The sequence below is a fragment of the Vulpes lagopus genome, chromosome 11 (assembly GCF_018345385.1).
Source record: "Vulpes lagopus strain Blue_001 chromosome 11, ASM1834538v1, whole genome shotgun sequence".
Lineage (NCBI taxonomy): Eukaryota > Metazoa > Chordata > Mammalia > Carnivora > Canidae > Vulpes > Vulpes lagopus.
Window position 1 is genome coordinate 78003250 of NC_054834.1, and position 26645 is coordinate 78029894.

Here is a 26645-nt window from a genome sequence, read left to right on the forward strand (position 1 = left end):
ATTGCCCGGGGACAGGATCAGAACCATCTACTGCATCAGCATCTTGACGTGGAACCCAGGTGACCTGGAAGCACACTCCAGGAAAAGGAATAGGGCCTTAGTCCCCCAGCCCATCAGTGGCCCAAGACACACACACCTGCGGGGCCCAGGGCCAGGGCACTCTGCCAAGGCGCCCCATCTCCACAATACCCACAGCAGGCTTAAAGGAACAGACTTTATTAATCTAGCTCTTGAACACTAGAAGCTAAAATTCAGCTGCATTATAACAATCTATTTACAGAGTGCTGTCTGCAGGTCAGGTGGGGCTGGGATGGTTCTCCCCCAACCACCCACCAAATGCAGCCTCCAAACAGGTCTGGGCCACATTCTACAGGCAGCACACGGAGAACATTTCTATACACGTGGCCAAAACCCCAGAGACAGAACACCAGGCAGGATGGCGCCAGACCAACAGAGGGGCGGGCAGACATGCATAGGGGCTGAGACTGACAAGAGGGCCAGGGGCCTCAGTACTTCTTGAGGCTGTAGGCCAGACTGCTGGGGAGCCTGGAACCCAGCAGGGGCGGTGAGTTCCAGACGGCAGAGCTGGTGCGCTTGTGGTAGCGGGGCTTGCTCTTCTTGAAGATGTCCTCCAAGTCCAGGGGGAGAATGGTTCCAAAGAGCTCAAGTAGGTTCGGGGGGTGGTAGTACTGGTGGATGATGGCCTGGCTTAGCTGAGTGCCTGTAGGGGCCACGGAGGGTCAGGTCACTGCCTGGGGCCTCCTCATGAGCCTCCCCATCCCCTGGCCCCTGTCACCCTCTCCGCCCCAGCAGGCCCCCAGTCCTGCCACATTGGCTTCTCTCACAGAGCCCCCTTCCCTGCAAATCCTCTTATGGCCTGCGCATCCTGCCATCCTCTGGCAGCTTAGCCTGAACACATGCCATGCCATGCCTGGGGCCCTCACTGCATGACCTCATTATCCCCACAAGGCAGCTTTCTTCTCCCCATAGTATAATGGTGAGACTTGCCCAAAGGTACACAGCTAGTGACTAGGGGAGCTGGGGCCTAGCTCCAGAACGTAAGCATACACTGCCATCCTCAGCTGCTGTGGTCAGCTGCTTCTCTCACCAGCCTGCAGGTCCCGTGGCACAGGGTGCTTGCTGAGGGGCCCTTGGGCCAAGGCTGTGGGTGACACACAGCCCTGCCAACAAGGCTTTAGGAGGCCCCACGGGGGTCAGGAGGTGGAACCTGTGCCCAGCACTTACAAACACTAACTCACTTCATCCTAACTAATCCTTCTCAGCTGGTATCACCCCTATTTCACAGATGAGAAAACTGAGTCAGTTTAAGTAAGCTGGTGAAGGTCAACTACCATGAGGGGGCTCTTCCAACCATCCAGCTCCTCAGCCACGCTGACTGCTGCCTGCACCACCTCCCAGATGGCCTGATGCCAGAAGTTAAGGAGACTAAGTCAGATTCTGGCTAACATGGAGTTCAGATGAGGTACACCAAAGCAAGCTGTCTTCTGTAAAGAGTTGACCCTCTCTGAGGTTCTGAGCCCTGCTCTCTGGGGAGTGAGACTGCATCCTACCCTGACCCCCAGCTCAGCACACTCTATAAAGTGCCCATCGTTTGCACGGGGCCCACCCCTTTCCCAGTAGGCCTTGCACCCCGGTCGTGGTGGCGGTGGCCTGGTCACCCTCACTCACACTGGGGCTTGTAAACTCTGGGGTCAAATCCTCAAGTGCCTCCACCTCAGCCTTCCCCAGCTCCAGCTCTTGATGCCCTGCCTAAAACCTGCTACCACTCTTGGTGCTATTCCTACCCTAAGCTGCTTATTTGAGTCTCAGCTGGCCCATTGCGTGGGGCTCCAAAGAGGGGCACAGAGCCTGAGCTGGAACACCCAGCATCAGCAGCCAGTCATAATTTAATATGCTTGTTGAGAACAGAGGTGCCCAATACTGTAGATCTGGTCCTCAGATGAGCCCACTGGCCGTAGAGTACCCACCCTTCCCTGGGCACATCCCAAGGCCCAACACAGGCTTGTTGGGCCAACACTTCAAGCTGCCAGCCCATGGGTACAAGAGCCTCCTGACACCCACAGCTGCCGACCCACTATATCCAGGGTCCTCAATGTCAAAGTGAGGACCCAGGTCTCCTGGGGAACTCTGGGCACTGCTTACCTCTGGCCCAGGTGGGAATGGGCTTCCGGGGATGGGCCTCGTCATCGGTGGAGTCATCGCTATTCAGATCCATCCCATAGTTATCTGGGTTGATCCTGGGGGGAGCTCTGTGGCCCTGGGGAGTCATCTGATATGAGGTACAAGCTGGAGACTGGAGAAGACAAACATGGCTGTCAACTCCCTGTCCCTGTATTCAGGCATCTCTCACCACTGAGGAGTGCTGCGGCTCTGGTCACCACCCCTCATTTCATGGGGAATAAAAAGGGTTCAGAGGTTAACTTTTTAATTTAAAAAAATTACCACATACATGACTATATCTTCCTTTTTCAAGTTTTAAGTATATTGCACACATTCTTCCTGGTCAGTGTGTCTCCTTTCTGACAGCCCTGGATGCTCCACTAGAAGACCCACGAATGGAAATTTTTTAACTATCTGTTATAGATAAACATTCGGCACATTTCCAAATTTTTGTTATCAGGAACTATATGGCAATGAAAACCTTTCTACATACATTTTGCTGATAACAGCGTTAAGCTGGAAATTGCCTAAGTGTTAATCAACAAAGGCTTGTTAAAGAAATTTTGGTATAAGGAGTGGCTTGTACAAGGGTGGCTCACTGGGTTGAGCACCCCACCATTGGTTCTGGGTCAGGTCAGGATCTCAGGGTCCTGAAACAGGGCCTTGCATTGGGTTCCATGCTCAGCACAGAATCTGCTTAAGATGCTCTCTCCTCTGCCCCTCCCACTGCTCACATGCTCCCTAAATAAATAAATAAATAAATAAAATCTTAGAAAAAGAAAATTCTAGCACAAGTAACTGGTATGCAGCCATCAAATATGAGATCTGGAAGTACTGAAACACACAGATGTCTACAACATACTAAATGGAAGGAGAAAATATCAAGCTGCCAAATGGTGTATGTTATAGACTAAATGTTGTTTGTGCCCCTGTGCCTCCCAAATTCTTCTGTGAAATCTTAACCCCTGATATGATGGTATTGGGAAGTGGGGCCTTTGGAGGTGATGAGGTCATGAGAGTGGAGTGAGTGAGATTCATGAGTGAGTGATCTCATGAGTGAGATTAGTGCCCCAAGCACAGAGGCCCCAGAGAGCCCCCTCTCCCTTTCTGCCACATGAGGATACAGGGAGAAGATGACCATCTGTGAGCCAGGAAGAACCTCAGCAGACACTGAATGGGCTGGTGCCCTGACCCGGGACTTCCAGCCTCCAGAACTGTTGTTTAAGCCACCCAGAGTGGCAGTTTGTGACAGCAGCCTGAGCCAACCGACACAGTATGTATAGACAGTGCCCATTTAAGACTCTGTGTGTGTGAGACTGGTTTCACATACAAGTGTGCATGTATATGAGTCTGAGTGTATGAGTGTGACAGTGTGTGTGAACACGTGAGAGTGTATGAGTGGGTGAGTGTGACCATATGAGTATGTGAGTGTGGGTGTGAGAGTGTGAGAGTGTATGTGCACAGAGGTTTCTATGTGCAAATTATAGAAAGATATATACAGACTTAGAGTTTTCCTCTAAGAGAAACCTAGCTGCTGCTTTTTTTTCCTTTACAACAAATTCTACTTCCAGAGTAAGAAAACATACATACCCAAAATAGTAAAAACAATTGGGCCACTTGTGTCCTTCCTCTCTCTTACACTCCTAATACACAGTCTGTGCCTCCAGCTACTGGGAAGTGAAGAACCAGAGCCGGGGGGCCCTCTCCTCTGGGTGCCTGGCCTCACCTGCACATCCATAGTCACATTCAGGCCTTTGCCGGTCACCGCCACCTCCTTGGCTTTCCTCTGCTGCTCCTCAGCCAGCCGCTCCTCCCGCAGCCTCTCCTGCTCCTCCTGGGGCCCAGAGGACACCAGGTGTTAGAGACCCTGCCTGTGAGCACACCCCCTGGCTGTGCCCCCTCCCTGCCCCATGTCAACCCCTTGGGCAGGACAGGCAGGGCAGGCGAGGCAGCTCCTAATCCAGGAGCTCTCAAGGTGGCCCAGAGCTCGGCACAGACCCATGGGAGTCCTAGGCCTGCTTCCCCTTTACCTTTTTCTTTTTCTCCTCCAGTTCCCTCTGCAGCCGCTCCTTCTGTAACTGCAGGGCCTTCTCCCGCTCCCGCTCCTGCTGCTCCCTGGGGACCAAGCAAGAGCTGGTCAGGACAGGAAGCAGAGTCCTGGGCTCCCCTCCTGCCCCCAGCAAAAGAGCCTGTCCTTTTGCAGACCCCCAAGTAAAGAGGGGAGCTGCCTCCTGCTGCTGGCTGCACGTCTCTTCCACACCCTCACAGGAGAGCAGGTGGCATGACGGCATGATGCCACCTTGGGCGGCTAGGGAGCAGGCCCCTCACCTCTCGGCCTGGAGCCGCTCCTGCTCCTTCCTGCGCTCCTGTTCCCGCTGCTCCGCCAGCTGCCGCTCCTGCTCCCGCTGCTCCGCCAGCCTCTTGGCCTCGGCCACCTTGCGCAGCCGCTCCTGCTCCTCCTCCTTCTTCTTCTGCAACAGCTCCTGGTGCCTGCGCTCCTCCTCGTCCTGTGATTGGACCACAAGGTGAGGGCCCTGGTGCCAGCCCAGGGGCCAGAGAAGTGAGAGAGAGGTCAGGGGGAGTAGCCAGGGGAGCCTGCCCAGAGAGCCTGCTCCCTCCCAACAGGGACACCCTGAACAAAGTTCCTCAAGAATTGCCATTCTGAAAACCGCTTTTCGTGCAGCAACAGAGTCATTAGTTAAGGGTGGAGACTGGAGCCAGACTCACGAGCTGTGTGACCCCAAGCAAGTGGCTTGAGCTCTCTGGCCTCGGTTTCCTCACTGATCAAACAGGAACAACAGTAATACCTACCACCTAATCAAGTTGCTGAGTTCATACACCAAACATACTTAGGACAGTGTCTGGCACATAGCAAATACTAAATAACTTTTAGTTATTACTATTATAACCCCCTAGTGACAGATTTGTGTTCCCTATTGTCCCAGGACTGACAACTCCCCCAGGGAAGTAAACCCCTACTCTTTAAGGCAAAATGTGCAATCCTCACACCAATCCTCTCAAGCAGACACCACTGTAACCTCTAGGAATTGAAGCCCAGCAAGGTCAAGTAACTTGCCCAGGGTCACACAGCTACTAAGTGGCATAGCTGAGACTGAACGCCTGGCTTCGGAGTCCATATATATTTAACCTTCGAACTGTCATCTCTACCGAAAACGGGATACAAGTCACTGTCACTATCCATCTGCCAGATATGTGTTGAGCCTCCTCCAGGCTTAAAGCAACAAGAGCCACCAAGACTAACCCCACAAGGGGGTGTGCTCAGTGGTGCTTGGGGGCTGAGGCACCTCCCCGCCTTCTGCACTAAGCCCCTCTGCCCACCTGTCCTTGTACCTGTTGGAGCCGCCTGAGCCGCCGCACCTCCTCCTCCTGCTTGCGGCGTGCCTCCACCTCCTCCATCTTCTTGGCTGCGGCCTTTTTCTTGGCTTTCTCCTCAGCCAGCCGCTCTTCCTTGGCCTGTAGAGCCCATCCATATGTGCCCATTAGAGCATATTCCTCCTCACTCAGCCCTGCAGCATGGGCCCAGAACTCTGCACCTACTGCCCCTGCAACCCCAGTTGTTCCCCATTGCCCAGGGGAGGGTGGTACCCGGAAACCACAGACCACCAAGTCTGATGTGCTTGGGGCCCGCCAGGGTACAGCCCACCCCGGAGTGTGGCTGCCCACCAGCCCAAGGCTCGTACCTTCTCGGTCTTCTCGTCAATCTGAGCAAACTTCTGCTCAATCTGCTTCTTCTTCTCCTCCTTCATCTGCTCCACCCGCTCCCGGGCCTGGAGCACCTTACGAAGACGCTCTTCACGCTTCCTGCGGGCACAGGGCAGTCACAGGGAGCCCACGGAGGCTGGGGTAGGCCGGGGTAGGCCAGAGCCAGGCCACTTACAGCTTCACCTCCTCCAGCCGCCGCCGCTTATCCTCCTCCACTTTCTGCCGACGGAGCAGCTCAGCCTCCTCCTTCCGCCGCAGGTTCTCCAGGCGCTGCCGCTCCTTCTCCTGGGGCAGGGTGGGGTGGAGTGGGAGGGGTGAACAAGGCCCTGATGTGGGGACAACCCCCTACCACTTCCCCACAGCCCCCCAGGTCCCCGCCAGATGGCTTGAGGGGCAGAGGCACCCCCAAACACGCCTCCCTCCCCAACCAGATTGAGGCCTGGGCTTCAGTCCTTCTGGGGGCACCGGAAGGCCTCCCAAGTGCCCTTGACTGCACCCTGCTAAGTCGCAGCAGTACAAAAATCAGGCTCAAAACTGGATTGATTGTAACTATGTTTAAAGTACACTTGTCTTCGAAGAGAAAGGATGAGACCCGGAAGGGACAGAGGAGTATAAAAGTTACAGTTCACGTTCTATCTGGGGTGGGGGGTGGCGGGTATGTGTTTGTCGTTATTACTATGCTTTGTCACTTTTACACTATGTGTACACACACACGCAAATACTCTATTATGTTTCTCAATATTTGAAAAAAATAAAATATGGCCAAATGTTAACATAGATCACTATGGGCTAGTGAGATATATTAAGGATGGCATATTTTCCAAACTCCCTGTGATACACGTACGTAATGATTTTAGCCACAACTTTTTAAAAGTACTAGCTGGGTGGTTAGCAATTCAATGCTGGGACCTTCCTCCCCTGTGTGCCCAGAAAGCCCCAGGGGCACAGTAGTGGGCAACCAGAGGGCACAGGTGGGGGCTTCAAGCCCTCCCTGGCCAAGGACAAGACTGATACTTTCCCCCCCTGATGGTTGGGATGTGAGGGTGGGGGCTGGGACCTACCTAGACCAGGGCCCTCACCCCTACCTGGCTCTATCAGACTCTCACCTCTGGGCTTGGCCACCCATAGGCCCCCTCCTTGTATTAGTGACTCTCCATTTCTCCTGGCCTCTGGCCTAGACTGTAGATTTCCCACCTAGAAATCTGGCCCCAAGGTAAGGAAACTCTAAAGATAGAGAGAAGGGCTCCTCTGGTTGTGGGTAGATACACTCCACGCTGCCTCTCCCACTGAATGTGGCCGTAAGACCCAACTGCATGGAGTAGCTATATGAGCAGACAGATGGGGAAGATCAGGCTTTGAAGCATCACTGAACCCACAGCAAGTTTACCATGATTTTTCCTCTAGTCTAAACTCAATGAGGTCTGAACCCCCAACAGGATCCAAGGATGCCGACAGACAGAATCTGGGAAAGGCCCTCTCATTCTAACTCAAGAACTGGAAAGGGGACATTGAATGCTCAGAGTGTGCAGAGACCCCAGTTTTGGTTTGTCCTTTTCTTCCTCCTCCCATGTCCCAGGCCATAAGCAACCCTGTGGCCTGGGGACAGCAGCAGTTACAAGATCCTGCAGAGTCAAAACTCTGAGGAAGGAGAAGCATCCCCTCCACACTATGGAGCTGTGATCCTGAAAGGTTGTGAAAATGCTGCTCCTCCTTTCTGTCTCCCCACCAGGTGACTCTGGATGAGGTCTTGGAAGCACACAGCACAACAGGGTAACTAAAGCCCCAGTTTCCTGGCTGGAGACAGAGGGGAAGAACCCCAGAGAAGTAAAATGTACCAGATGGATAGAAAAAAGGACACTAGGCTATTTGTGAACTCCAGGGCTCAACCATAAGCTGCAGAGGCATGAAGCTGACCATAACTATTCTATCAAAAACTTCTGAGAATTAAACTCACAGACCACCTGCCAGATCCCATCCTGACCACCGACCAACACACCCAGGACAGATCCAAAGAGCACTGCAGAGGCTTTGCAATCTGAACATTGGAACCATACCCCACAGAAGCCAGGGTGGCACTCATACCCTGAACCAACCAGGTGGGTCACCAGTAGAGCAAAATACCAACATTTTAAGATTTAAACAACATAATATTCAACATATTCTAACATAATATTCAAAATGCCAGGATATAATCCACAATTCCTCAGCATACTAAGAACCAGGAAAATCTCAGCTCCCATGTGAAGCCCATCAGCAGCCACCAGTGCTGAGATGAGAGATGTTAGACTTATCTGACAAAGACGTCTCAGCTGCTCTTATAAAAATGTCTTGACAGGAATCACATTTTTTTTTAAGGTTTTATTTATTCATGAGACACACAGAGACAGAGAGGCACAGACACAGGCAGAGGGAGAAGCAGGCTCCATGCAGGGAACCTGACCTGGGACTCGATCCCGGGTCTCCAGGATTACACCCTGGGCTGAAGGTGGTGCTAAACTGCGGAGCCACCCAGACTGCCAAGGAAATCACATTCTTAAGACAAGTCACAAAAGAGAAAATCTCAGCAAACAGAAGATCTCAAAAAAAGCAAATTGGAAATTTTAGAACTCAAAATACAGTCACGGGAGATGAAAAATTCAGTGTGTAGGTCCAAGAGCAGAATGGAAAAGACAGGCAAGTGTCAGTAAACATGAAAATAAATCAGGAAAGTGTATCTGATCCAAACAAAGAGAAAGCTATTGAAGAGAAATAGATAGAGCCCAAAGTACTGTGAGACATACGGGAAGGCCCGCCACAGGCATGGGTGTCATCACCACGTGCGATGGAGAGGGAAGAACACACTACTAAAACAGAATTTCTCAGGAACAGTAGCTGCAAACATTCCACGTTTGGAAAAGGTCTAATTATGCAGGTTCAAGGTCACCCACACAGGGTGACGAGCAGGAAGCTGACTCTTACCCCCTGCTCTCCACTGAGGAAAGCTCCTTGGAGGTGAAAGTCACAAGCCACCCAGAGCACCCACCACCCCCTCTCCCTTCCCACCCTAAGTGCCAACCAGACTCCTGCTTCCCATAGGGCTCAGCAAAACCTGTTTTACTCCTTTTTATTTATTTATTTATTTATTTTTTTAATTTATAATAGTCATACAGAGAGAAAGAGAGAGAGGCAGAGACACAGGCAGAGGGAGAAGCAGGCTCCATGCACCGGGAGCCTGATGTGGGATTCGATCCCGGGTCTCCAGGATCGCGCCCTGGGCCAAAGGCAGGCGCCAAACCGCTGCGCCACCCAGGGATCCCCAACCTGTTTTACTCCTGAAGGCTGAGTGTTAAAATTTCCCAGCAGAGGTCAGGGAGACTATCCTGGGCATTGTGAATTTTACGGAAGAAAGTAAGAGTTGTCTGTGTCAGAATCCACATGCACATCTTCTGCCCCCACCCTCCAAGGTAGGTGGGTAGTCTCTGCTCCCTAGGGTTGAGAAAACCAAAAGCTTGCTGAGCCCCTTCTGCCTCCAGGGGCCTCAGCTGAGCAGTCTCTCTGCCTTTTACTAAAAACTGTGTCACACCAAGCCCTGTGCTGGGTGCTTGGAACACAGGACTCTGGTTCATCCACATCTATGAAATGACTTCGATCTCATTCCGTAGCCAAAGGAAACTCAGCTAAAGGTTAGGAAACTAGTCTAAGGCCCTGAGGTCCCTGTGACCCACTTAGGACCCCGTCTCCTGAGAACTGTCCTACCACCTCCAGATGCCCTGTGAGGGACCTGGGCTCCCCAAAGCAGGAAAGGACAGCTCCTGGGACCTCTCAGTCATCCCCACAAGGCCTGCCAGGTTCCAATCAAGTCTGTGTGGGGCATGGAAGTTCTCTGTAGCAAGAGCAAGTCCAAGTCTAGTTCACTGCTGTGAGCTCAGGAGCCTGGCACACATCACTGTGTAAGGCCACACAGCCCACTTGCCTGCATGCTGGAAGGCATGCCATCACCTCGTTCAACCAAAGGGGACCAGGCTCCTTGCAGGAGAAGCAAGCTCGGAGGCCTACCTGTCCAGCTGCTGAGAAGCCCCTGGACCCGCCAAGCCCCAGGCCCTCAGCTAAGAGGCAGAAGCAGTCCTAGTAGAAGGCCCTTCGAAGCACCAGTGGGTACAAAGGGATGTGGCCTTGCAACCTAGGAGACTCCAGGAAGCCAAGACTACAGGCTGGGCAGATCCCAGCTCTCTGGGGCTCATTCCTCAGGGCTGTGGCCTGGCTCAGCTCCGAGGTATCTGAGAAGAGAACAGCTTCTGTGGCCTTCTCTCCAGAGGCTGCTGTGGACAATTCCAGCACTCCCCTATAAGACCCAGCCTTCAGCCATGGTTTCCTGCACTGCTCTGCCCCTCGAGACAGGAGTTCAGGTCTGTGACCCAATAAATCTCAGCAGCTCTGAGGATGAGAGGCAACTTATCTGTTCTCTTCTCAGTGCCTGACCCTGAGGGGGAGTCTGGTGCTGGGAGTGGGGAGGGAGGTGCTGTGGGGAAATTCAAGCTATAGCCCCAGTAATCAGCCTGCAGGCTGCACCCCCTCTGCCTCCTCTGGCTTCAAGGAGGCCCTGAGATCAACATTTGTCTTCCTGGGAGCAGAGACGAAGGCAGAGAGGACAGACCCTGTGGAGGGAGGACACCAAGGGTCTCCAGGCAGTCACCCAATGCCTCAAGGCTCCCCTGCCCCCTTTGCTGCTCCCTCTTCACCTCCTGTCCCACCTCCTACTCCACCTCCCACTCTATCTCCCACTCCACCTCCCCTACCTCCCACTCCACCTCCTGTGTTAGTGCTGCTACAGACTAATGGGTTTAGGGGTATCTAGGTTACCAGGACAGGAAAAAGCTTTACTTACAACAAAGCTGCACTGTGGGCAAGAGGAGACAAGAAAAAGTCAGGAGTTAATGCCAGGCTGGGGGACTCCTTGAAAGCAGGCCACCTTCTTGGCTATGCCAGCATCACTTGGGGCCTGCACCCTCTCATCAGCAGCAGCCCCACCCTCTGGCTTCCTCCTGTCTCACCAGTACCCATCCCCAGTGTATGTCCCTCACCTTAACAACTCAAGCCACCAGAGAGAGGTGTAGGGAATATGGGGACAGATGGTCATGGTGGTCATGGTAATGACCAGCTATGCCATTTCTACTACTTCCCAGCTCGGGGCCATAACCAGGGAGTCACACAGAGCCGGCTAAGGCTCTGAGCTGTAGTGCAGAGCCCAGGAAGCCAGAACAGTGCTCAAATACTGAGGCAGCCCATGGCCATAGAGGATGGAGCTAGCCCTTGACTGCTGCCTTGGCCCAGATCCATGCTACTCCCAGCAGCCGAGGGGACAGACTGGAGCCTTCAGCCATACTACCCCACTCTAGCAAAGCTCGGCCAGGGGTATGGGCTCCCTCACCTTAGGGTCCACACGCAGGGGAGTGTTGCGCTTGATGAAGGATTTCATGACACTGCCACGGGGGGCCGAGGTTGGGGTCATGAGCATCTGGTTCCTCTGCACAGTGTGCAGGAAGGTCCGGAGGGGCCGTACCACCTGGATAAGGTGAGGACCAGGGTAAGGACTCATGGTGGAGGAGGGGGAGGGGTGGATGTCAAGCAGGGAGGGCAGATGCCCACTCACTTTGCTGGCTGGACAGGGTGGGGAAGGCGTCTTGCTCCTGGGGGCTTGCAGCTCTTCATCCTCCAGCTGCTGCTCGTCGTCCAGCTCACTCACTGCCTGCTTGTAGCTGCGCTTCCTCCTGCCGTAGCACAATGAAAGCCACATCATAGGGCTGACCCTAGCACCTTCCCCAGAGCCCTAGCCATACACCATAAAAGGTCCACTATGAACAAAACTGGACCTGGCTCATGGAGCTCCAGACTAAAAAGTACTGCTGAGGTGGGTGGGGTCTCCCTGACCAGTCCTCTGCTGCCAAGAGGAAGGAAAGTGACCTGTCCTGGGTCACACAGCCAGGAAGATGAAGAGCTCAGGGCCTAGGATCTGGTTACCCACTTCCACACCAGGTTTGTCTTATAGCAGGGAGCCAGCTCCTTCATTAAACCAGAGTACTAGCCCCACCCCTATAAGGAGGAAACAGGCCCCTGACCACATGCCCACCCTCCCCGAGTAAGGAGTCAAAGTTCATGACGCTTTGGGACCCTCAGAATAGTGGCCTGCACACCACTGCCCAAATGCAAACCTGACACTCTGGGGTGGCTCCTTGGGGCTATCTCCTTGGTCAGTCTTGGGTTCTGTGAAGAGAGCAATTTTGTGAGGCTGCAGGCATAGGTTGGAGGGGTCAGGGGAAGAAGCCTGCCCAGAAGAAGCCATGGCAGGGGAACGGCTCTCTTCCTGGCAGACCCCAGGGTGACCAGTGGCAGAAGTCATCAGCCTCAGCACCAACTGGCCTTGAGAAATGTGTGGACATCTGGAGCCCAGCCTGCTATGCCCAGCCCACGGGCCCCTCACTCTCCATGCTGGGCCCCTGTGACAAGAATGGCAGGACAATCCTATTGAGGTGGCCCCAATTGTGTCTCGTCTACCTCAAACAGTGAGATGTGGGGGGAGGGTTGCGAGGGGTGGGGAAGAGGTAGCTTTCAGGAACAGAAGCCCACGGAAACTGCAAACTCTCACAGACCTTTGTCCTCTTCACACAGGGCACCCACAAAGGTGAGAAGTAGGCCAGCAACAGAGACACAACAAGGCCAGGTGTTCACACCCCAGCACAGAGTTCCTCCTGCTACCCTCGGGAGAGGCGCCCCAGTCTCTTAGCCTGGCATATTCACAGTCAGTGCCTCAGCTGAGGCCCCCAACCCTTACCCAGCTTCATACACCGACCACCCAGGGCCACTCCCATGGCACTCAGCAGCAGCTCCAGCCAAAAGGTGGGAAATGAAACCTGCAGACCCAAAGGATATCTACACACGCCGGGGTCCCATTTACCTTTGGCCAATAGCCCAGAATATGGGCTTCCCTCTCTCCAGATAAAGTCAGGCCAAGGACACCAGCGCCACTTCGGCCCTGGTTTCTGCACACGGCAGGTCAGAAAGACTCACCTTGCTGCCCTTCAGAGGGTGTTTCCTGGCCACCAGCCAAAGGCCTCGAGCCAGGTGTGCTAATGGCGATCTTGGTGGCACTACGGGGGCACAAGGTACTCCTGTCATCCTTGGAGACCTGGGGGAGGAACCAAGGCTCTGGGGTCTCACCTGAGACTCACAGGCCCATGAGCCCTCTGCTCCTTGGCTTGCTTGCCTTACCTCTGGCTCAGCTGCCTCTACTGGCTCAGCCTCCTCGCTGGGCTTCTGCTCACAGCTGAAAGTAGAGCAAGAGGCATGTGGGACCCACCCACCTAGCCTGAGTCCTCACAGGATCCCCTCCCTAAACCATCAGATGCCCTGGCCTGGGTCATAAACCCACAGTGTCAGACAGGCCAGGGGCTCCCTGGATGCCTGCCACCTAGGCAGGCAAGGGCAGTTGGCTTCTGGATTCGGTTGCACTCACCCCATCAGGGCCTGATTCAGGAGGTCAGCTCTTCCCTAGCTCTACCCCAAACCATTGTGCCCCGCTGAGCCGCCACCATCCCTTGTTTCTTGTGAGGCCTGCCCTCGATTCACCATAGGGCCAGCAAAGCCAGGAGGTCTGCCCAGTCACCCTATTTCCCCAGCCCAAAGCAGGGGCAGGAGGGCCCTAGTTTTAGTGATGGTAAGGTGGGGCCTCAAGGAAAAGCAGTGCTGGCCCAAAGCAGTGCTGGGGTGTAATCCTGGAGCAGGGAGCCCTCTCAGCCCCCACACCATCCCCACCTTCCCCCATCGCGAGAGGAATGTAGCTCTTCACACCTGCACTACCTCATTCCCAGGCCTTTGCATTTGACAACTCATGGAGTCCACACCCCAGGGTAAAGGCCAGGGCTGACACCTGTATTATCTGCTGCCGGGTTAGAATGGGGTGGGGCTGCAGCAGTAGGCAGTCCCCACAAGGAAGGAAGGCTTGGGCACAGGAAATGTTTGTACCCCCGAGGTTTCCCTGCAAAGGTATCCACGTGCCCTGCCCTAGAAAGGTTCCCAAGCCCTAGAACTGAACTCACCCAACTTTTTGGGGCACCTCAACATTCAAGAGCCTCTCCAGGTAACTGTGACCTGAGGGGAAAACAAATGAACAAACGATGCCTCAGAAAGTGCCACTCCAAAAGATCCAGAGAGCCAGGTGTTGGTTGGGGCTTGGCCACTCTTCATCTGCAGCCAGACCTCTCCACCTCAGAGACCACCCTTCACTAGACTCAGGCCCTCTCCACCTTAGACACCACTCCCTTCACTGGGTGAGAGGCCCTGAGCACATTCTCTCTACTCCTAGCATCCTCAGTAGAGCTGTTGGCTTTATGTCTCCTACTACTCCCTAGCTGGCAAGCTTCCCATCTAAGGGCACCTCTTGACTCCTTCACCGGGCTAGAAAGATCTTGAGAAGAGGGACAATGTCTGACTCCAGGCCCCCAACATCCAGCATGGGGCCCAACACAAAGAAGCTTATTCATTCAACAATTATTCTTTGAGGGCCTAATATGGATCAGGCCCTGAGCCAAGCCCCAGGGACCCAATGGTGAGCAAAACAGACAGAGCCACTATCTGGTCTACATAACCATCAAATAATGATGAAATGGTGAAAGACATATGCTATGTGTGAATACAGAAAAGAGGTGAGGATTCTGAAAGACCGTAATGGGGACCTGAGCTGATCTAGATGCTGAAATATGAAGGAAAAGACAGGCACAAACAAAGAGGTAGGGTTGGCAGGGAGCAGAAGGCTCCCAGTGGCTCCCAAAGCATATTCTCTAACTCCTGGAAGTCAAGTGCCCGAGACCTTTTTTTTTGGGGGGGGGGGGGGGGGGGGGGGGGGAATCTGTGAAGTCCTAGCTGTTTTCATCATAACACAAAAACACAAAACATAAATTTGCTTTTTCACTGTGCTGGGATTTAGCCTGAAAGTGCAAAAGCAATGCTAGGTGAGACAGACCAAAGTGGAATCAATGATAGCTTCTAATTCCACACTGCAAGGAGCCTCTAAGAAGGCACCACTTGTTGAATATGAACAAATTATCTGAAAAGACTTTTAAAGTACTCCTCTCTTTTCCAACTATGGATCTGCATGAGGCCAACTTTTCTTCATATATTTTAACCCAAACAACACTAGGCAACAGATGTGAGTATAGAATCCAGCTGCCTTCTTTTAAGCCACACATTCAAAAGAGCTGCAGGATGTAGAAGAGTACCAGTCTCCTCATTACAGTTTTGTTGTGGAAAAGAGTTAATTATTTTATTCATTAAAAAAAAAATCTAACATTGGGACGCCTGGGTGGCTCAGTGGTTGAGCATCTGCTTTCGGCTCAGGTCGTGATCCTGGAGTCCCAGGATGAAGTCCGTCAGGCTCCCTGCATGGAGCCTGCTTCTCCCCGTGCCTGTGTCTCTGCCTCTCTCTCTGTATGTCTCTCATGAATAAATAAATAAAATCTTAAAAAAAAAAAAAAAAAAAGACTGAGCTGGCACCATACCAAGCACTAAAATGGGGTCTCTACCCACATTCAAGGCAGGTGTTATCACCATTTAACAGATAAGAAAACCAAGGTCTGGGGATCCCTGGGTGGCTCAGTGGTTTAGCGCCTGCCTTCAGCCCAGGGCGTGATCCTGGAGACCCGGGATTGAGTCTTACATCAGGCTCCCTGCATGGAGCCTGCTTCTCCCTCTGCCTGCGTCTCTGCCTCTCTCTCTGTATGTACCTTTCATGAATAAATAAAATCTTTAAAAAGAAAAAAGAAAACCGAGGTCCTGGGAAGGGTGTGCCCAAGGTCACCGAGGCCCCGTGTGACTCCCGAGCTTAACTACCACCTTTTATAGTCTCCCTCCTTTCCCTCTTCCCTCCATCTCAAGGTGGATGAGCCATGGGCTTAGAGTGAGCAGACTGGTCTAGAGTCTCTACCCCACCTTCCCTCTGGAGCTCCAGGCTCACTTGCTCTACTAGACCCCTTCCAAGGATCAGACTTGGGCCTGAGGTAACCACCATGGCAAGTCAAATATCTCAGCCATTCTGAGGATCCAAAAACGGACGTCAAACACCTGGACTTCACGTCCTAAGGCTCCAGGCCCTGGAGCAAGCCTTACCTCTGATAGGGCAGAGACCTAGCAGGTGAGGTGCCCTTACCTCCTGTCCTAAACTACACTCCAGGGCTCTCCACAAAGCCTCCTTAGCAACCAGCTCACCATCCCGGAAAGGCTAAAATGTGGGGCTCAAGCCCGTTTCCCAATTTTATAGATTCGGTGGCCACCATAAGCTTCAGGTTCCTCCTCTGTAAAGTGAGGGGATTCTAACAGACTAAGAATGGGGCTGCAAGGGCCAAACAAGAACCTAGTGTTTCCTACATCTCGAAGTGCCAGGCAGACAATGACCCCAATTTTAATTCACATTCACTTAAAACCTGGCCCTTCTGCTCCATCAGCCTTGCCTTCCTCTGGGTGGACCCTGGTGGTGGCCTCTTCCCCGGTCTCCCTGCCTCCTTTGCTCCCTTCCTTCTGGCCATTTTTCACACATACAGTGCCAGGGACCTTTCAACAACCAACAAGGGGCTCCATCCTCTGGGCTAGTGGGGTCAAGCCCAAGCCCCCTGTGTAGCACATGAGCCCAAGATAGCCTATCACTTGCCTTATCATTCCTGGGGGTCTTTGTACAGGTGGTGTCCTCTGCCAGGGATCCCTTCCTCACATTTTTCCCCACCTGCCAACAGCATAGGCATCCTTCAAAACCCTCCCAGCTCAGACCCCACCTCCTCCATGCAGCCAGCCTTGACTCTTACAGCTGCCTACCCTCCTCTGTGGCTCATAATATCTGCTCCCACCAGAACAACAGCCCCCTGAGCTGGGACCAGATGATGATAGAAATGGCTAATGTTAGGGGCACCTGGGTGGCTCAGCAGGTTAAGGTTAAGCATCTGGCTCTTGGTTTCGGCTCGGATCATGACCTCAAGATTGTCGGATCGAGCCCCACATCAGGCTCCACACTCAGTGCAGTCTGCTTAAGACTCCCTCTCCCGGGGATTCCTGGGTGGTTCAGCGGTTCAGCACCTGCCTTAGGCCCAGGACGTGATCCTGGAGTCCCGGGATCGAGTCCCGTGTCAGGCTCCCGGCATGGAGCCTGCTTCTCCCTCTGCCTGTGTCTCTGCCCCCCTCTCTCTCTCTCTATGTCTATCATGAAAAAAATAACATCTTTAAAAAAAAAAAAAAAAAGACTCCCTCTCCCTCTGCTCTTCCCCCTGCTTGTGCTCTCTCTGCCTCTCTCAAATAAATAAATAAATCTTAAAAAAAAAAAGAGGCTAACATTAACAGCTGAGGCCCACAAAGAAACTTCTGTAACCAGCTCAAGGTTGCAGGACAGGTAAACGGCTGAGCTAGCACTAAACCCAGTTCTCTGGCCAGAATGAGCCTGCTGTGATGAGAATCCACAGTATCTCCAGAGCAGCAGTTTGGCTAACAGGAGGCAGCCTACAAATGTGGTCAATCTAAGTGAACCTCTATGGGAAGAAAGCGGCCTTGGGTAAAAGGCCTAAGTTTGACCCTCAACATGGCCATTAACCACAGGAATACTGTGGCCAACCTCCCTGGACCTCAGTTTCCTCATTTGTAAAGTCAGAAGGTTGTATTAGATTTGCGCTGTCCCATATATATGGTAGCCATTAGTTTAAATCTAAATGAAGTAAAATGTAATAGAACTAAAAATTCAGTTCCTCAATCATACTAGCCACTTTCTGACAGCTCAACAGCCACATGTGGTGAGCACTGGCTATGTAGGGAACAGCACAGACATGGAACACTTTAGAAAGTTCTAGGGACAGCTCCCTGCCAGATAGTTCCCCAGAGCACCTCTGGCTGAGCCAGGCACCAAGGACCATCCACCAAGCCCCCTTCTCCCGCTGAGCCCCACCCCCTCGACTCACAGATGATGCGGGCAGAGGCAGCTGGCTCTTCAGTGGCCTTCTTGCCAATCCTCCTGCTTGACCTGCGGACAGGTTTCTCCTGTTTGGCCACCAGGGAATACTCCTGGGCCAGGGAGACCTGGCAGCCAGGGGAGGACGGGGCAATCAGGCTGTGCCACACTGACTGCTGGTCCACATGGGTGCCTGTGGGCGTGGAGCAGTTATCCGGCAGGATGGAAGTCAGCACCCGCCCCGGCCACGGGGAGGCCAGAGAGCCTGGCAAGTCCTGCGGGCCTGGGAAGGCCTGCACCATCCTGAGCTTGGAGGCAGACCGGCTTGTTCCAACCCCTCGACCCTTGGGGTCCTGGGGTGTAGCCATCAGGGAGCTCACAGTGATGGTTTCTGGTCTCCCAGCCTCTGGCTTCTTGGGTGTTGAATCCTCCTCTGACAGCAAGATGCTGTGGGAGGCGGGAGTGGTGGCCGGAGGGGATGGAGCCAGAGGAGTCTGGACAGACTTGACCTGGTCAAGGTGCTGCTCGGCACTCTTGCGCTCTGGGACGCCGATCTCTACCACGGGCACCAGCTGGCCCTGGGCCAGGCTGTTTTTAGGCTTCTTGGTCAGCGCAGGGGAAGACTCAGGGCTGGGGGAAGGGGTAGCTAACACCGTAGTGGCTGCTGCCGCCGCTGCAGCTGCAGCACGAGTCACCCGCCGCAGGACAGAGCCGTTCTCTCCCACCACCGTGGCCAGCTTCTCCACCTTGCCCTTGCTGCGGAGGTGCCGGGAGCTCAGCTGGCTGCTCCGGGACAGCCTACGGGACAGCCTGAAGGAGGCAGCAGAGCAGAAACTAAGACAATTCAATGGGGCAAGGGACACCCTGAAAGTGGAGCAGGGGGCACCAATCTCCCCACAAGCCACTAGCTTACATGGGTTATGAATCAGAGGGCTTGGAGCTAGAAAACCAAAGCTCTAGTCCTGGCTCTGACAATCCCCAGACCCTTGTCTGTTCCTTTCTGAGCCTCAGCCTGACTACCTACAAATTGGGATAATGCCAGACCTCACATAATGCCAGACTTCACAGAACTGCTGGGAAGATTATACAAATCTCCCACTGACTGAGGTCACACAGCACCACACATCTTGCTGGAGGCTCTACTCTTTTTGTCACTTAATCCACAAAATGGGCCTGAGAGGTAGGGACCATCCTCACCTTAGAGATGAGCAAACTGAAGCTCAAAGGTAGAAAATTAACCCAAGGACACTTAGCCTTGAAGGGCAGAGCTAGGGTGTGTGCTCTGGACCACATGACCCCAAGAGCCAGCCTCTTTCCCCCAGCACTCTGTAGCCAACAGTCATTTCCATGAGCATTATCAAGTGCAGCAACAGGAGGAACCCCTAATCCACACCTCTGGCTGCTTTCTCTCAAGCAGAAGGTTGGATTCTCTTTCTTCTCCCACCTCTGGAAATTCTTCCCATCCCCCAAGGCCCAGAACATACACATACACTCTCTCTCTCTCACTCACACACACACACACACCCTGGAGTCCTTGGTCTAAGGTCATGCTTTGTTTCCCTGGGACATCTGACCCCTCAGCATGGCCCACATGGTATCCACCACTATTCCTGCCAGCCACTGCTCCCAGTTAACACCTGCAAATCAAAGTCTCCTGGCAGGCAGCAAGCCACCAGGCCCCACCTACCCAGCTGACCCTCCTTCCCACCTTTTCCGGATGGGGTTTCTGTTTTCATCCTGAACATAAGAAATCCGCCTCTTCTTCTGTCGGTTTTTCTGAGAAGGTGTTTTGGGCATCAGCTCAGGCTCCTTGCTGAATTCTCTGTTTGGTATAAGGATAATGATAATTGAAGCTGCCCCAGAACCCAACCCAGACTGGCCCCACCCATTTCCTGGGTGGAGTCAAGGTGGGATGACCAGCACCAACTTCTTATAGGCATGTGCAAGTCCCCTGCCAGGTATCTGGGGCTTCCTCCTGGAGACACATGGGGTGCAAGGCTACCAGGCAACTCTCTGCAGCCCCATCCTCTGAGGGCCAACCCAGCACCTCCTCCTCCTCTTCCATTCTATTAGGGTAGCCCCCCGCACCCTGGGCACTCTGGAGGGACCCTTGGCAGCCTGTCACATGGGTCAAGTGAGGATGTAGGCTCCTGTGCCCCCAAGGTACCTCTCACCAACACACCCCTGCCTTTACCTGGTGAACATGCGCTCGGCTTCCTCCTCAATCTCTTCGAGCCACACTAAGTCCTTATTATCCACATTGCAGATAAACTCCATGAGCTTCTGGTCACACAGCTCCAGCAGGTGAATGGGCCCTGGGGCTGTCGACCCCATGGTGGCTCTATCTCGTGAAAGCAGATAAGAGGTGCAAGGGCTCAGGGCTGGGGCTGGAACCCCATCTTCAAGGGGAAGAGCCTGGCAGGGCGCAGGACCCATCCCAAATCACAACCACCTAGTACCTGGATTGGAGCCCCTTCCTGCTTACAGCCACTCCCGCAGGTATAGAATTCCAAATGCCAATCCACGAGCCTCATTTTTGCAAAAAGGGCCCACCCTTCTTGCTCTTCAAATGCCTTCCTTTTTTTTTTTCAAATGCCTTCCTAAACCGATCCACCCACCCACAGCACACTGTCCCTTTAAGTCCACCCCTCCCAGCCAATTCTAGTAGCAACAGTCCTTACAAATGGCCTTTGGCGGGGCAGGGGGCTTAAAATGACAAGACATAACCAACCGCTTTCCTGGGTCAGGGAGAAACCGCAGCCAGTGGACCCCTGTCTACCTGCCCAAACATAGGCCTGTAGGTTCTCCTCTTACTACCTATAGGTAAGCAAGGGCTAGACACCCTGGCTACACATGAGTTGACCCCTGGCATCACGCCAAAGAACATCAGGTTCAACGGTTTCTTCAAGAGGCCAGTGAACAGAAGATTCTGCATTCCAAAGGAGTTGGTAAGAAGGCAGGGATTCAGAGACATGCTCCTCTTCAAAGAGCCCTCCACCCTCTCCCTTAAACTGAAATGCCCTAGAAATGAATGAGAGAGCATGAGGGCAGTAGATAAGCAGTGTCTTTTATTTTTAAGAAAATACAAAACCAGTGTTCTCTTAATTTCTAAAAAATCCAGCAATTCAGGTATAAGATCCTGATCAAAGCCCCAGGCGGGGGGGGGGGGGGGGGGGGGGGGTAGTGTTCATTACAGTCACAGCAGGGGCTCGGTAAATATCCCTACAGGGCTATGAATGAGTGATGGACATCAGCCATCATAAGACTACATGTCTCATGCCTCAGCAGTGACCCACCACCCTGATCTATACCCCCACCTAAGATGGAAGCTCCTGGTTGGCGTGCCTGGGGGGGCGCAGTCAGTTAAGTGGCCAACTCTTGGTTTCAGCTGGGGTCGTTATCTCAGAGTCATGGGATCAAGCCCTGTGTCTGGCTCCATGCTCAACTGGGAGTCTGCTTGAGTTTCTCTCTCCCTCTCCCTCTGCTCTTCCACCCTGTCCCTGTACTCTTGCTCTCTCTATTCTCTCTAAAATAAATAAATAGATCTAAAAAAAAAAAAAAAAAGGAAACTTCTGGATGGAGGGTCTCAGTCACTGATCCCTCGACAACTTAGAGAGCTTAACACCAGGTCCTGTTGCAGCTTCACAAGACTTCCTGAAGCCTGATTTCCAGGGTACACTAGCCTTTGTTCCTCAAGCAAGATCTCCCTCTATCTGGAAACTTCTATCTCCTGTTTGTACCTGGATCTCAGCAACTCAGGGAGGACCTGACCACAACCATGATCCCATCCAACAATTTCAATTCTCTGCATGGCACTTGGGTAACTGTATATCTGTTTACTTACTACCTGTCTCTGCCCACTAAACATTTGCTCCCTGAGGGCAAGCCCTTGTCTGTCTTGTAGATGAAAGCCTGGAACCTGGCACAGTGCCTGGCATAAAAGGAATACTTGTTGAATACATTAATTCACCTGTCCACCCTACACCTAGAAATAAACATCCTACAGGTACTTCTCCCCCAGGCACATGCACACACACAGGGACACCATTCTACACAGGTTAGGGCATGCCATACACAGGTTAGGCCCCTGCTCCTAGATGCCAGAGGTGGCACTCATCGGGGCAGGGCCTCTTGGGCAGGATGGCAGAGCAACTCTTGGGCATGGCCTCTCTGCTGCCATTCCTCCCCCCAGGACTCTCTGTCCCCAAACTCGGCCCTGGCAAAATGTTGAGACCCCAGTTCCAGGCCAAGAAAGAGAAAACTGTTTAAGGAAGCCAAAACCAAAACAAAGGTTTATGAAGAGCTACAGCAAGCAACACCTTTCTATCTTTTTTACCTTTTTAGTATTTGTTCAAAATAGCAAAGTTGTTGAGAGCTTCTTTCACAAAGTGCAAAAAAGTGTTTGTTTAGGCTTCTTCCATGGAAAAGTTCTTTTGTTTCTGTTTTTTAAAGACCTCAGCTTGGCTATTTAAAAAGGGTCACTGGAAGTCAGGTCAGAGGTGACCCTGAGAAAGAAAGGATCAGTGTACCAAGGAGGATCCTGGAAAGAACAGCAAAAAAAATCTCTTCTGCCGGTGTAAGAACCTGTGCGCACAAACCCAGAGAATCCGACATCCCACAAGGGAGAAGGGACCTCACCTTCCTGTCCCAATACCTCCCTCACGCCACGCACTAGATCAGAGGCCCCACCCGCCTCCTTGGTGATGCCTGTTTTTTGAGGTGCAGGAAGTGGGGCACTCAACCCTCTAACACACCCCAGTGGAGGACAGTCGCGATCATAAATAACTGCTCCCATTTACAGAGTCCGGCCTCGATGCTCAGGTGGAGCATCCTCCCGTTTAATTATCACCACACGACCTCACGGGATACCCGTGTGCAAGTGAGAAAACGGAGGCCAAGACAAGTCCAAGTCACCCAGTAAGTCAGGAGCGCGGCCTGGATTTAAACAAGCTACACCGCCCGTTCGATTTAAGTCTCTGGAAGGCGGGAGCCAAGTTTTGCTCGGGGGACCCCCAGCGAAGGCCACGGCGGCGGGATGAAACTGAACCGCTGACAGCGGACGTCCTTGCGGAGGGACAAAGCGAGGGACGGCATTGGCCTCCGAAAACGGCCAATTTGAAATGCTGCTCAGCTGGCGGGGGACATGCTGAGCGAGGGGTAACTGTACAGAAATGCCATCTGGCGTAATCCCGGGCTGGCACACGCTTCCTGCGCGTCCAGGTCAACCAAGGGCCTCCCAGCACAAAACAGGCTGCCAGGCCCCGAGGGGGGGGGGAGATTATTATTCTTTCGGAATCTGGTGACCCAGGTGGAGCATAAAGGGTCATCCCAGGCCCCAGGACACGGCGGGCCACTTCGCACACTTGGAGGAGGTGGCCCGTCCATTTCCAGGCCGCAGGGCCAGGCGGGGTGGGGGTGGGAGGGGGGTCACGCCCCCGGTCTGGGGTTGGCGGGAAGGTAGAGAATCGCCAGCCACCCGCTAGCCCCGCGGGCCGCCCCGCGCACTCACTCGACTGCGCCGCGTCTCCTAAGTGCTGCTCCGACCCAAGTCCCGCGGCCTCCCTAGCAGAGCCCCCGGCCGACCCAGATCCTCGGCTCCGGGGCTCCAGGGCTCACCGCGTCCGAGGAGCAACCCGGCGGCCAGCGCGGCGAAACCTCCGATTTTCAAAACTGAACACTCGCCCAATCCCCGGCAAGTTTGCCTGGACGCTGCGAGACTCTCGGCCAATCAGGTAAGAGAGGGCGCCGGCCCGGCCACCGATTAGCTACCTGGGCTGGCAGTCTGCGGGACTGAGAGGCGGGGAAAGGAAGGGCTGGAACTTTAACGTGCTCAGCTTCCGGGACGGGCGGCTGGCGGCCGACGGAAGTCGCGCTCGGCGGGGAAGGCGCGCGCAGGGCCTCTCGCACGGGAACTGCAAGCCCCAGCATGCACTGCGAGGCCCAGCATGCACTGTGAGGCCCAGCATGCACTGCGAGGACCGGCGGAGCCCGGGGGGCGGCGTATGGCGGGGCGGTCTGCGTGCCAGTCTGTGGGGCCGGACTTCAGATCCGCGCTTTATCGCTGGAGCCTCAGGCTTTGCACTCTCCTCCATACTGAGCGACATCCGTCTGCCCGCTACCATTTTTGAGAATGAAAAAGAAAATGCTCTGTAAGTCGCGGCGGACTTGGTTTCTGCAGAGCCCTCCGTCATCTCTCGGGTGCCAGCAGCCTGGGTCCCGCCTCTCCTGGCCCCCGAGTACTGCTCTGGAACAGTGTTCCCAGCCCCAGGCACTCTTGCCCCACCCCCGTTGGGCAATGTATGAAGATGCTTTCTTTTTTTGGAGAAGGTGTCGTGGTGCCACCTGGCATCTGCTGGGTGGAGGCTAGCCATGCTGCTAAGTACCCTGTCCTGCATAGGACAGGTCCCCCACCAGCGCCTCACACACACACACAAATACCCGTCCGAAATGGCAATATCGCCGCCCGCCGTGGAGAAACTAGTCAGTCGCTTTACCTGTGAGTCGGCTGCCATTACCTGTAAAAGAAAGTTAAATCTAGAAGAGGTATTCGTACACAAATGCTCATTGCAACATGAACGGTAACAGCCAAGCGGTGGGACCAGCCTAAATGTTTATCAATCGATGGTTGGATAAAGAAAATGTGGTAAGCCAAACAGTGGGATATCCATCCAACCTTGAAGAAGAAAAAGGCTCTCATCTGCTAAGACATGGGTGAACCTTAAGGACATTATGCCAAGTGAAATGAGCCAGTCGCAGAAAGACCAACACTCCATGATTTTGCTTATGAGGCGTATCTAAAGCAGTCAAACTCTTAGACACACAACTTGGAGGGGTGGTTGCCAGGGGCTGAGGAGAGGAGGGAAAAAGGAAATTACACTCAATATAGTTTCCGTTTTGCAAGATGAAAAAGTTGTAGGAATCTGTTGCTCTATGTGCGGCGTATAGTTCACATACTGTAATGTACATTTAAAAATGCTTAAGATGGGGCACCTGGATGGCTCAGAGGGTCAAGCATCTATCTGCCTTCGGCTCAGGTCATGATCCCGGGATCCTAGGATTGATCCCATGTCAGGCTCCCTGCTCAGCAGAGCCTGCTTCTCCCTCTGCCTCTAACCCTCCCCTGGTCGTTTTCTCTTTCTCTTTCTCTAATAAAATCTTTTTTAAAAAATGGTTAGGATGGGAATCCCTGGGTGGCTCAGTGGTTTGGCACCTGCCTTTGGCCCAGGGCGTGATCCTGGAGTCCCGGGATCGAGTCCCACGTCGGGCTCCCTGTGTGGAGCCTGCTTTTCCCCCTGCCTGTGTCTCTGCCCCTCTGTGTGTGTCTTTCATGAATAAATAAATAAAATCTTTTTTAAAAAATGGTTAGGATGATAAATTTTATATTTTGGCCAAGACTGAAAGAAAAGTTAAACTTTTCTTCCACTTCCTATTAGTTTCTGTAGCACTGCTTTCCTCTGACCCTCCTCCTACCCAGTCTAGTTTCACTGCCTTCTTTCACAGGGGAACCACCCTCAACCCCCAATGCTTTGTTGGCCTCCAAGTGTCTCTTACTTGGCCTCCCTTCAGAGATGTTCCTCACTGCCCCAGTTTCAACACCACCACCACCACCACCACCACCCCCCCCCCCCCAGTCACATTAAAGCAAACTGAGAGGCAGGAATGTGGAAGTGTGTGAACAGAGAAGACTTATTCTACTCCACCCAACCCTAGAGGCCTGTATCTCTGCTGGAACACTGCCCTATGGAGTTAAACATTGGGAGGAACAGCTACCGAATCTCACCTCCAAGCTACCATTTCCTGAATGCCGCATTTGTTCTGGGCACTTTTCCAGCCTTTATCTCCTCACAACAAGCTATAGAGTTTATCTCTGTTTTAACTGATGAAAAAAGAGGATAAGTAACCTGTCGAGATACCGTAGCTAAAGAACTGGAACCAAACCTAGCATCTCTTGCCTCCACTTTAGAAAGAATTATTTAAGGGCAGATGTGAGAAAAGTGATTTATTTAAATGCCTTCAAATCACATAAAGACTACCCTGCCAACAATGAATTAGACTTACTCTTGAGTTTTACCTGAATTATCAGCCCATATCTACAATGCACGGCCAAAAATAACTTCCAGAGGGCTCCTGGCTGGTTCAGTCAACAGAACATGCAAGTCTTGATTTGGGAATCCTGAGTTTGAACCCCACATTAGATGTAGTAGAGATTACTTAAACTTTTTTAAAGAAAGATTTTATCTATTCACGAGAGAGAGAGAGAGAGAGAGAGAGAGAAACAGAGACACAGGCAGAGGGAGAAGCAGGCTCCATGCAGGGAGCCCGACATGGGACTGGATCCCGGGTTCCCAGGACCATGCTCTGGGCTGAAGGCAGCACTAAACCACTGAGCCACCCGGGCTGCCCTTAAATAAATAAACTTTTTAAAATTCCCCTACAAAATCAACTGCTTCTCTTAATTCAATATAATAACTTTTTGTGTGGCCACAAAAAGTGTTCCAGACACTGTGCTGAGGACACAGCAATGAGCCTAGGCAGATGTGACCCTGCTCTCACTAAGTTTACAGCATGGTGGACTATATTTATATCATTAAAATGTTCGGGCATTAGAGTTGGATTTCTGACAGTGAAATAAAGTAGAAGTCACAGGTAGAGATTAGCATGAAGAAACCTGTGATGGAATGTTCTGGAAAGCAATGAGGAAGCCTCCTCTCAGATGAGTGCTGCAGCCCATCCCCCCCCACAACTGCAAGATCCTTTGGAGACAAAGGCAGTGCCAGAAATGTGGATT

The 26645-nt window shown here is 53.0% G+C and overlaps 1 protein-coding gene across 6 annotated transcripts; it reads right to left on the reverse strand.

Annotated features, from left to right (window-relative positions):
- Window positions 1-200: 200 nt before the first annotated feature.
- Window positions 201-23579, reverse strand: LOC121472348 (inner centromere protein). Of its 6 annotated transcripts, none has more exons than XM_041723637.1 (19): window positions 23367-23579; window positions 20052-20202; window positions 19566-19679; window positions 17868-18667; window positions 13977-14028; window positions 13150-13204; window positions 12949-13066; window positions 12093-12144; window positions 11534-11651; window positions 11312-11446; window positions 10769-10780; window positions 6080-6189; window positions 5883-6003; window positions 5533-5655; window positions 4510-4715; window positions 4212-4296; window positions 3908-4015; window positions 2164-2314; window positions 201-721 (listed from the first exon to the last, which is right to left on the reverse strand). In XM_041723637.1, exons 2-19 carry the CDS (start codon window positions 20189-20191, stop codon window positions 507-509), a joined length of 2715 nt encoding a protein of 904 aa, XP_041579571.1. In that variant the 5' UTR covers window positions 20192-20202; window positions 23367-23579; the 3' UTR covers window positions 201-506. The 6 variants fall into 6 exon arrangements, with proteins under 6 accessions (XP_041579571.1, XP_041579569.1, XP_041579573.1 ...); XM_041723635.1 differs by having other exon boundaries at window positions 20052-20198; window positions 23367-23578; XM_041723639.1 differs by having other exon boundaries at window positions 4510-4688; window positions 5521-5655; window positions 20052-20198; window positions 23367-23577.
- Between the last annotated feature and the right edge of the window lie 3066 nt (window positions 23580-26645).

Excerpts from the sequence above, each read along its gene's own strand:
- LOC121472348 (XM_041723637.1), bottom strand. The coding sequence starts at position 20,191 with ATGGGGTCGACAGCCCCAGGGCCCATTCACCTGCTGGAGCTGTGTGAC. Across the intron at positions 12,145-12,948 it reads ACCCTCTGAAGGGCAGCAAG|AACCCAAGACTGACCAAGGA; the intron begins GTGAGTCTTTCT and ends CTCTCTTCACAG. Across the intron at positions 5,656-5,882 it reads TTGACGAGAAGACCGAGAAG|GCCAAGGAAGAGCGGCTGGC; the intron begins GTACGAGCCTTG and ends TGGGCTCTACAG.